The 11,887-nt window shown below is 44.3% G+C and overlaps 1 protein-coding gene across 1 annotated transcript; it reads left to right on the top strand.

The window, feature by feature from the left end:
* Positions 1-8,223: 8,223 nt before the first annotated feature.
* On the top strand, positions 8,224-11,300 carry LOC308270975 (chymase-like; the record flags this gene model as incomplete). The annotated part of the gene is made up of 5 exons (XM_080707112.1): positions 8,224-8,302; positions 9,181-9,331; positions 10,092-10,227; positions 10,437-10,691; positions 11,121-11,300. The coding sequence occupies 5 exons, from the start codon at positions 8,224-8,226 to the stop codon at positions 11,298-11,300; spliced, it is 801 nt and encodes a 266-aa protein (XP_080563238.1).
* Between the last annotated feature and the right edge of the window lie 587 nt (positions 11,301-11,887).

Raw genomic sequence — 11,887 nt, 5'->3', positions numbered from 1 at the left:
AATAATAATAAATGAAAAAGAATAAAATTGGACCCTTACCTAACACATATACAAATATTAACTCAAAATAAATAAAAGACCTAAGTATAAATCTTAAGACTATAAACTTTTAGAAAAATCTGGGTCATAAAACCTCACAACATTGAAATTGGCAGTGATTTCCTGGATATGATTTCAATGGCACAGGCAACAGAAGAGTATACAAACTCCCTAAAGAATGAAAAAAATATTGTATATCCAAAGACAATGTAAACAGAGTTAAAAGTTACTGATAGAATGGGAAAAAATATTTCCAAATGATATATCTGAAGGTATATTAATATTCCAACTAGAAATCCTAAAAATTAGCAACAATAAAAGCAAACAATACAATTTAGAGATAGGTAAAAGACTAACATAAATAATGAATCTCCACAGATAACCAATCTTAGTTGTCTGTTGGATGGAAAATCTTGTTTCTCTGGTTCTGGTGTGTGTTACCTATTTCTTCTTTGTAGTTAATCCCTTTGAGTATTTTCTCTAGTGCTGGTTTTGAAGACAAAAATTCCTTCAGTTTCTGTTTGTCATGGAAGCTTCTTATTTCCCCATCTAATTTGATAGAAAGTTTTGCTGGGTAGGAAATTTTTGGCTGGAAGTTGTTTGTCTTTCAGAGTTTGGAATATGTTACTCCAAGCCCTTCTGGCTCTCATGACTTGGTTTGGGAAGTCTGGAGTGATTCTAATTGGTTTGCCTCTGAATGTCACTTGGCCCTTTGTTTTTGTTGCCTTTAAGATTCTCTGCTTGGCTTCCACAGTGGTCATTTTGACAATTATGTGGCATGGGGATCTTCTTCTCTGATCTTCTCTAACGGGAGTTCTATAAGTTTCCTGGACCTGTGTATCGACCTCTTGCTCTATGTTTGGAAAATTTTCTGCTATTATTTTCTTGAAAAGATTGTTAATCCCTTTGGTTTCACCTTCTTTTCTCTCCTCTATTCCAATTATTCTTAGGTTAGCTCTCTTAAAATGGGCCCATATTTCTTCAATGTCAGATTCCTGCTGTCGGATTTTTTTTTCTAAATTAGAAACTATGCGTTCATTTTTTGAATGATCATCTTCTAGGAGCGAGATTCTATTCTCCATGTGGTCTAATCGGTTGTTTGTACTTTGAATTGAGGCCTTTACTTCATTAATTGCATCCTTTATCTCTCTTTGGCTCTCTCTGAATTCTTTTCAAAACACCTCTATTATTTCTACAGTTATTTTCCTGATTTGATCTTCTATAAATCTCTGAATTTCTGTTTTATCAGGTTCTGATGTTGTGGGGTTGTGGGCATTCATTGCTCCATTGTTATTCCTCTTTCCCATGATTTCGGAAGTTTGTGCCTTCTCTGGGTTCTTCCCTTGGGTCACTACGACTTCACTTAAGGTGCTGTGGATCTCGAGTCTATGGTATCTCAGTCCCCACTACTCCTTTACTGGGTTGTATCGCAGAGTCTCAGACCCTTGGAGTCAATCGAGGCTGCTTTAGACCATGGGGGGTGCCAGGTTGGGCGTTCTCCTATTGTGTAATATCTCTGCCACCACCACTCCCCCACTGGGTCAAGTCCCTGGGAGTGCAGTACTGGGATTTCTCCTCTAGGGGCCACAATTTGACTCACTGTTGAGTGCACAGATGGACTTGTCGTGGACTCGGTGAATTCACCGCTGCTTCCGCCGGTAGCAATATGGTGCTGCTGCTGCACCCTCGGCCGTGAGGCTGGCGTATTTCTTTTCTGTTTTTGAACTCCACTCTGAGGCCCTACAGGGTGCGCTGAGCCCAGCCCCTGGGAGCTTTAGATGCTCCCTGCATCGAGAAATCTGCCGAATCCCGCCCGGCTGTTCCGCAGTGGCTCACCTCGGCTCGCTGTCCACCGCTCCTCTCTGGAGCTTGGTGGGCTTTTGAGTGCGTTGGTCTGGTGCCATCCAGTGAACTTGCCGCTGCCACCAGCAGTAAGGCACTGCTGCTTTGTTCTCGGGCGTGAGGCCGGCTTATCTCCTCTCTGGATTCTGAGCTCTGTTATGAGTTCCCTTCCTCTCTGGAGCCTGGTGCTGCAAGGCAAAATGGCGCCCACCGCTTCACGCCGCGGCTCCGGCTGCAGCACTGCGGTCTGGTTTCTGGTGTCTCGTTTTTCCAGCCCTCTTTTTCTCTGTCCCTTAAAATTACATTTTTTGTTTCTCTGCTGATGGTGTTTTCTGGCTTTGAAAGGCACTGGTTTTGTGGTAATAGAGATTGGTTGTTAGCGGGGCTTGTAAGCCCCGTTTTGCTCCGTCGCCATCTTCCCGGAAGTCCCCTCTTTATTCTTTATTTTGAAACAGGGTCTCACTAAGTTGCGGAGGGCCTCCCTAAGTAGCTGGGGCTGGTTACAAACCTGGATCCTCCTGTCTCAGCCTCCCAAATGCTGAGATTATAAACATGTCCCACCATGCCCAGCTTATTCAGGTTCTTGATGAAAATCCTGACAAAATATAAGCACACAACCCTGGGATATCTTACTTCCACTCCAAAACATGAGGTCATCTCCCAGACTTCCCCATTTATCAGTCTTTGGATCTCCTGTCCACCCAAGAAATTTGCACAAAGTACAATAGTTCAAATGTGAAATACTGCATTGAGTTAAGGCAAGAACAGAGTAAAATAAATTGGAAGTAATTTTGTCAACTTACTTTATAGACATTGGATGCTATAGTGTACACTTTAGCTTTAGAAAAATTTAACTGACACTGGTGTCAGTTAACTGTACGCTTTAATTTTAGAAAAATTTTGTCATTTAGAAATTTCAACTATAAGCCGGACATGGTGGTACATCCCAGTCCTTGGGAGGCTAAGACAGGAGGATTGCAGGTTCCCGGGTAATCTCAGCAAGTAGTGAGACTCTCATTAACCTAGTAAGACCCTGTTTCAAGATAAAAATTAAAAATGGGTCTGGGAGTGTAGCTTGGAGGTAGAGTGTCCCTGGGTTCAGTTCCCAGTATGAGAGAAAGAAAGAAAGAAAGAAAGAAAGAAAGAAAGAAAGAAAGAAAGAAAGAAAGAAAGAAAGAAAGAAAGAAAGAGGAGGGAGAAAGAGAGAGAGGGAGGGAGGAAGGAAGAGGGAGGGGGGAAGGAAGGGAAGTAATAAATCAACTATAAAAGTACATAGAGATTACAGCAAAAACAGAGTGAGCTCCAGACTGCTTTAGGAACACATGGCCATGAAGGATGCTGTGCCTGCTCCTTTCACTGCTTCCTCAGTGTGATGCAAGAGGGCATGAGCCCATGTTAGCAGCTGTCTCTTATCTATGAGGCTTCAACATTTATGAAAGCTCACAGGTGTTACATCCCTACCTGGAAACTTGACAGTTGAAACAACATTTTTATGCATGCTCATTCGAGAAAGATTTAGCTATTACTCAAAGAACAAGATATAACAAACACTGTGCAACTTCAAGTTGAATGACTAGAAAGAAGATGGCGTGAAAAACAGAGCATATCTAAGTCTGCAGCCCTGTGAATTTGTAATGTGTTTGGGAGAATTTAGAGGAAGTATAAAATTTATTCTTTGCTCAGAAAAATGTATTGCCCCATTGAAGACATGCCCACCGTTTACTCCTCACATGGTTATATAGCAGCACAAGGTATAACTCAATTAAAGGAATAAATCCTTTAAATTTAAAGACTAACCATGTAGCATTTCATATTTAGCACCATAGTTAGCTCTCAAAAAATACCCTGTGCTATATATATATATATATTTTTTTTTTTTTTTTTTTTTTGCGGGTCTGAGGATGGAACCCAGGGGCATTTGGCCTCCGAGCCACATCCCCTGCCCTATTTTTATTCTTTATTTTGAAACAGGGTCTCACTAAGTAGCTGAGGCTGTCCACGAACCGTGATCCTGTGGTTTCAGCCTCTCGAATGCTGGGATTACAAGTGTGCGCCACCACGCCCAGTGAAGATGCAGTAACCATGGCTGAGAGTATAAGGAACTTTCCTAAGGTCAGAAAGATAGTTAAATGACAGAAGCAGGATCTGAGCTTGCTCTGTAACTTAAAGCCAGCTGCATACCATAATTGTCAAGGCATATAATGGCACAGAGAATCAGTGTTTTGGGAACTGAGAAAAGGGATAGTTCCTCTAAGAAATGACTGCCATCACTTAAGTGTCAAGGCATCTAAATCTAACATTTCCTTCCCACAAAATGAACCATAAAAAATTCAACCTCTGCTTGAATATTTATAGCAATGGGGAAATCACTTACCTATCCTGACCATATATTCATGTCATAACAACTGATTATTAGTAAATTCTTTATGCATGCTAAATTGCTGCTCCCAAGATACTGTAGAATTATGTCTAGAGGCTACCTAGTCAGACACAATGCTCCAGCCACACCATGGAACTGTCCAGCAAAGTAACCGCTGCTGCTTGATTGACCCGTACCTGTAGGCAGCAGCAGACACCTAATTCATCAACTCTTCCCCCCAAGCCAGACCCCCCTGCCTCCCACCCTCAATAAAAAGTTAATTCCACGTGACACCTAAAGTTATTCTTTTCTGAATCAAACTTCATACCTCTGATTGATAGTGCCTACCTCACATGACTGACCCCTGGTTGCAAAAAAGCGGGGAGGAAAAGTTTGTGGATTCTACCCTGGGAAGACAAAGTTATAACTGGAAACTCCCCTAATACAGGAAGAGGGTTCAAAGATACTACAAAATCACATATAAACCAAGTGTCCATTATAATCTGTCACTTGGCTACCCAACATCAACACTCTTTATCTATACTTAAACTTCCAAAAATAAATCTTCCCACAAGATATAATACTGTACTGAGGATAGAACTTGGGGGTGCTCATTGGGTGTGGTGGCGCACGCTTGTAATCCCCGCGCTTGGGAGGCGGAGACAGGAGGATCGCGCAGGTTTGAAGCCAGCCGCGCTGGCTTAAGAGACCGTTTCCAAATAAAAATATAAAATAGGTCTGGGAGTGTAGCCCGGAGGTAGAAGGGTTTCCAGGAACCCCAGTAGCACCAAAAGAGAAAAGAACTTGGGGGTGCTCTACCTCTAAGCTACACCCCCATGCCAGGGGTCATTCCACCTACAAGCTATGACCCTAGACTTGTTGTTTTGAAACAGAGTCTCACTAAGTTGCTGAGGCTGATGCTGAACCTGAGACCCTCCTGATGAAGCCTCCCAAATACTGGGGTTACAAGCATGCACCATAATGCTCAACCCATTGGATATAAGTGTGTGTGTGTGTGTGTGTGTGTGTGTGTGTGTGTAACTGGAGATAGAACCCAGGAACATTCTACCTCTGAGCTACCCCTAGCCTATTTTATTTTTTATTTTAAAATATGGTCTTATTATATCACTGCTGAAGACCTCATTTAATTGATGAAGCTGGCCTCCAAATCGTGGTCCTCCTGTCTCAGCCTCCCAAACTTGCCTGGGATTACAGGCAAGTGTTACCATGCCTAACTTTCACCATCTTTTATACAAGGGAAAATGAACTCCCTTGAGGTAACTAAAATAACGGATTTCATTAGTTTCTGCCTTTAACTCCTTTATCTCTCTTGGTGATATCCATTTCACTCTAGTCATTCTGTCATCTGTAAAATAAATGATAAAGTATACCACCAACATATGACACAGAAAACTGATAAGGGAAGGCAGAAAAGAGAGATTTGTTTAAAAACACACTCATGACAGACAAAGAAAGAAATATAGGCAGATGGTACAGCCAACATTTCTGAGGTTGATCCCCGACAGGAACTGACCCTGCTCCACTCCCTCACGTGGGCCAGGCAGGTGAAACGCAGTTGAGTTGTGGGGGATCTGAAACGTAATGCTATGGAGCTATATCATACCTCCCAGTTTCCAATTACAAGAGTGAAAAACAGAAACCATTGATTTAAGCCTTGGCTATTTGGTCTAGCTGATGCATGACCACAAGACAAGAATTCTCCAGCTCCAGATTCTCCTCCATTCTGCTGGTGGTAGAATGTCCAGGGTAAGGTTGCTCATTTTAGAAAACAAAACAAAGGACATTAAATTTTAATTAAATTAAAATTACATTAAAACAAAGGATATTAAATTTTAATATAGATTTTGATATAGGTATGTCATTATTTATACTTAAAAAATAGTTTGTAGCCAGCCATAGTGGCGCATGCTTGTAATTCCAGCATTCAGGAGGCTGAGACAAGAGGATCGCGGTTCGTGGACAGCCTCAGCTATTTAGTGAGGCCCTCCTCAACTTAGTGAGACCCTGTTTCAAAATATAGAATAAAAATAGGGCAGGATGGTGTATCTTGGAGGTCGAATGCCCTTGGGTTCCATCCCCAGACCCACAAAAAAATAGTTTGTTGTCCATCTGAAATACATATTTAACAGGGCAATCTGTACCTTATTTGGCAATCCTAGACAGTAAAGAAAGTAGTATGGGGATTCTAAGATGATTGAGAATCCAAAAATGCCTACATGTGAGAAGATGTTAGGAAAATGTATAAGTGTCTTATTCTACAGAAGGTCAGAGCTGTGGATGGGGCATAGGAAATTAAGCTGAGGACAACAGAAATCTCACACATGTGTACTAAGAAATGAATGGCCCCAGCCATAAGCCCAAGATGGCACCAAGGCACGGTGAAATAATTTAAGCAAAGTATTTTTTCTGCAGGTTCCTGTTTCTGAACTAAACATCTTATAATTCTCCGAGAGAAATTATTCTCCACCATATTACCTGCTCTCTCCTGGACTTCCTCCTCCAAGCCCAGGGAAAGCAATAGCCAGGTTTTGAAACCCAGTTCTGATTGTTGGGGGTTGTAAAGAGGCACTAATGGTATCACCCAAGGTGGTTGTAACAACAAATATATAATCTTGGATACTGAACTTGTATATATTTTAGCAAAACCAAGCTTGATTCCTAATGAGAGAGTAGGAAACCCCCATCCTCCTGAAGCCAATCACCGTCCTCCTACATCTGCATGTTCCCTCCCCACAAACAGGGCTCTACTTCTCTATTGGGGGGGGGGGGTGGAACAGAAAGAATCCTTGATTTGGAGTCTGAAAAATCTAATTCTGCACCATACGCCTTGATAGATCAATAAAATTGAGATAGTAATACCCATTTTACAGGGTTGTTATAAAAGTAATCCATATCTACAAAGTGACAGAAAATTATTTGCACAGGCTCTGAGAAAATGCTAATTCCATCCCCTCTGCTCTCATAATAAAAGCCAAGTCTTAACTTAGGGTTTGTTTCCTTCCCCATCCACTCTTCTTGGCTCTCTCTTCCTCTGTCTATGAACATTGTGTTGGGGTGGATGGGGGCAGAGAAAACACAGCCCGACGGCAGGGAACAGGCTTTATTTAGGAATAAAGCCTGGAAGGAGGTGTCTGACCAGGAAGAGAGCCCACGAGAGTCAGAAGGCGTTCCTCCTTACAGGCCAGGGTCTTTTTATGAGGCAAGGGAGTGGGGGGTACAGGAGTGGTTGTGTCAGCCACTATTTGGCGTGCTAGTGGCCAGGTCACCTTGGGGCAGGGCAGTGGTAGGAGGGCATTTCTCTTTCTTTGTTCTTTTGTTCTCAGTCCTCCTTTTGCATGATCTCACGGTCAGACTTTACAGTGCCCACACCTTGGTTCAGAGGAAGACAGAGATGCAGGTCGATGTTTTTGAGATTACAAGAACTTATCCTTTAAGTGGGTGTTGCTCAAGCTCTACCGTTTAGTGGGATGGAATGGAAACAGATACTAATGCAGTAATTAACTGGCATGTATGTATAATTGTGCTCATTTATGTACATACATGTGGATGTACATAGGGTCTTTTTGCAAAATTCATTCCCTACTATGGACCATAGGCATAAGGGCATTGGTGCTTCTAAACGCTCAGTGCAAAGACCCTCCCCAGCCCACATTTCTGAGCGCCTTTAGCAAGAGGTCCTAACTGGGAAATCAAGGTCCCTCCATGGCTTGTCCCCATACCACCACTCCACATAAGGTGCATATTTGAGGATTCATCTGGGGAACAGGGCATTAGAATTCAGGCCTCAACTTTACCTCAAGAAAAACAAAGTGTAGTTCTGGGGGAACTCCTGCTCAGAAAGACAGACAACTTAGAGTGACAGAAGAAAGCATGGCCACGCGGTTCCTGTGGTCACCAGCCCTGCCCCTCCCTTGCCTGCTGGGAGTAATAAATCCCAAGACTGAGAGATAAAATCACCTACCATGGGCAGTGTCTCTGAGATGGTGCATCTTCTTTCTCTCTCTCTGCTGCTCTTTCTCCTGGGCTCCAGAGCCAAAGCTGGTGAGTATCCGGGTCCTTCCCTGTAATCTCCAGGATCAGCTCCTAAAATAAAGGGAATTAGTCTGAATATAGCTGACTCTTAAGCAAGGTTCCAAGACCTCTCTTCAAGAGTCTCAGAGTAAAATCTCCACTTGAGATATGCTCACCCATTCTCTACCGCTTACAGCAGTTCCCAGGAACAAATAATCCTACATTGATTGGGGAAAAACCCAGGTGGGAGGAAGAAGGGAACCCCAGAACAGTGGTACAGTCTTGTCATCTTCTGAGCCTCCGAGCTACAGACTACTGTGGGACTAGTTGCTCTGTAGCATTGCCAATGGGCTGTGAGAAGGCTGATTACAGGACCCTGGACAATATGTCCTGCATAGAGACAGAGGAAGGATAAACCAAGACTGAATGGGAGTGGGGGGGGGTGTCTAAATAAATGTCTAAATGAAAAGATGTCTAAATGAAGCTGGGCATGGTGGCCCTTGCCTGTAATCCCAGTACATGAGAGGCTGAGACATAGATGTACAGGTTCAAGGCCAGGCTTAGCAACTCAGTGAGACCTAACTTAGCAAGATCCTGTTTCAAAAAATAAAAAGGGCTGGGAGCTTAGCTCGGAGGTAGAATCCCCCTCGGTTCAATCCCTAGTACCAAAAGAAAAGAGTCAACAGAGCATCTAAGGCAGCATTAGCTATTGTTTTTGAAAGAAGAAATTAGAATTTATAGAGGAAGTTGTAGGTGGAAAAGCGGGTAGGAGAGACCTGAGAGGCGACGGGGAGAATTCAGTGCGAGGATGAGATTCAGGAGAAGTGTCTCTCAAACTTGACCCAACCGTGCATTCCCTGTTGAGAGCATCCATGCCTGTGTTGAGGCCCTGGGGTTCTCTGTTCCAGGGGAGATCATCGGGGGCACAGAATGCAAGCCACACTCCCGCCCCTACATGGCCTACCTGGAAATTGTCACTGCTCAGAATCAAATGATGGCTTGTGGTGGTTTCCTCATAAGACGAAACTTTGTGCTGACGGCTGCTCACTGTGCAGGAAGGTGGGACGACAGAGCATATACCAGGGACCTGGGATATACCCCGAGGGGGGCTGAGGGGAAGCTGGACCTGGGTCAACTTTCAGGAGAGAAGGCTTGGGCTTGAAGAAATTGGTTTCACCAGCCATGGTGCACATGCCTTTAATTCCAGTACCTGGAAAACTGAGACAGGAGGATCACAGGTTCAAGGCCAGCCCCAGCAACTTAGCAAAACTTTCAGCAACCTAACAAGACCTCGTTTCAAAAAAAAAAAAAAACAAAATATAAAAAGGGTTGGGGATGTAGCTCAGAGATAGAATAGAATGCCCCTGGGTTCAATCCCCAGTACAAAAAAAAAAAAAAAGGAAAAAAAATTGGTTTCATTGAATAGATGCCCTGAGCCTCAGTCACTGTAAGCTGGACTCCCCTACAGAAAAAAAGGAGTCCCTTCCCAGATCCTCCTCAAAAGGTAGCTCCCCTCACTCACATGGGCCTCCCCGACTTAGGAAGAACTAACCTCCCCCTGGACCCTCAACAGCCTTTTCATTTCCCAGCAATCCCCAGGGATCCTGCCCTACAAATTATATCTGCTCCAGAGAAGCTCTTCTCTGATTAAATCCTAGCCTCCCCTCCCCCAACCACCATGGCCCAGAAAGGGGGATGGGTAGAGTCCGGGGCCCCAGTGACGGTTCCAGACCCCCCTTTTCTTCCAGAATAGACATATTCCAAGAGAAACCCTAAGCATTCACTCTTTCTGCTTGTCCTTCCTTCTTTCTCAAAACAGGTCTGTAACAGTCATCCTAGGAATGCATAACAAAAAAGAGAAAGAAGACACATGGCAGACGCTCGAGGTTATAAAGCAATTCCCTCATCCAAAATATGACCCCTCTTTGCTTCACCATGACATCATGTTATTACAGGTGACGACATCTTTCTTTCCCTTTTCTACTTCTTCCGCCTTTCCCCCTTGCCCAAGATCTCCCTGGCCAGCCTCTGGCTGGTTCTGCCTGTGCAGCACTCCCAGCATCGGGCTTGGCTCCAACTTAAGGCAATTTACCCGTCCTTCCCGGTTGCCTCCAACTACCTCTAACCCATTTTCTGCACCGGCTGTTCCTCATTCTTTTCACAGTTGAAAGAGAAAGCCAACCTGACCCTGGCCGTGGGGACGCTCCCCCTCCCACCCCAATTCAACTTCATCCCTCCTGGGAGAATGTGTCGGGCAGCCGGCTGGGGGAAAGTGAACGTGGAGGGGCCCACTTCTGACACTCTGCGGGAGGCGAAGCTGAGACTCTTGGACCCCCGGGCCTGTAAACACTTTGGAAATTTTAGGCACAATATCCAGCTGTGCGCGAGTGCTCCTAGGAAGAGAGAATCTGTATTCAAGGTGATCTTCCAACTAAGTTCTTCATAAATCATGATTCAGGGGGCAAAATTATCCTGGAAAAAGATGTGGATAGAAGGTTGTCAGCCAGTGACAGGGTGGGGGTTACATAAGGAAAGAGTCCCAAAGTGTCCATCTCCCCACGGCCCAGGACAGTCTGTGACCATTCATCCCAGACCACTGCACAGGTCATGTGGGGTGATATAAAGAAGGTGGCACATCAGAAAAGGAGGAGGGGCATTAGACCTAGAAACCCCGTGAGGAGTCAGCTCCTGGGTTTGACTGTAGACCTGATTGTAGACCAGCTGGGACCTATGGTAGGAAAAGAAAAGAAGACTGCCTGGCTCACCATTCTCTCTCTCTCTCTCTCTCTCTCTCTCTCTCTCTCTCTCTCTCTCTCTCTCTCTCTCTCTCTCTCCCTTCACCCCACAGGGAGACTCTGGGGGCCCCCTTCTGTGTGCTGGGATAGCCCAAGGCATTGCATCCTATGTACACAGGGATGCAGAGCCACCGGCCGTCTTCACCCGAATCTCCCAATACCGACCCTGGATCAACAAAATCTTGAAGGAGAATAAACCCTGGAGCTTGGGCCAGGCTGAGAGGAAATTCTGAACTGGACCTGAGCAGGTTCTCTGAGTTACTTGCTCTGGGTGGTCTCTGCTCCTGCTGAAATCCTGCCACATGCCTGAGCCTCCAGAAAATTCCTTCAGGTTATAGAACTCTCAATAAATCTCAATAAAGAGGCAGATTCCAAGCTTAAGCGTGTGTCTCCTCTCTGTTGATGCTATCTTCTCTCTGCACATGGTTCCAGCCCACACGACTCGAAGATTTAGAAGGTGTGTGTGTGTGTGTGTGTGTGTGTGTGTGTGAGAGAGAGAGAGAGACAGACAGACAGACAGACAGACAGACAGACAGACAGACACAGAGAGACAGGGAGATACCAACACAAAAAAGGGACAGAAACAAAACAGAGAAAAAAAACAATAAAGAAAAATAGAGAAAGAAGAGAAAGGGTTTTTCTAGAAAGACAATTTTTTTTTTTTTTTTGCAGTACTAGAAACTGAACCCAGGGGCATTCTACCTCTGAGATACACACCCAGCCCAAATTTTTATTCTTTATTTTGAAACAGGGTCTCACTAAGTTGCAGAGGGCCTCACTAAGTAACTAAGGCTGGCAGCAAACCTGCAATCCTCCTGTC

The sequence above is a fragment of the Muscardinus avellanarius genome (assembly GCF_963383645.1).
Source record: "Muscardinus avellanarius genome assembly, chromosome: 12".
Classification (NCBI taxonomy): domain Eukaryota; kingdom Metazoa; phylum Chordata; class Mammalia; order Rodentia; family Gliridae; genus Muscardinus; species Muscardinus avellanarius.
This window is presented reverse-complemented; position numbering and strand designations above follow the sequence as displayed.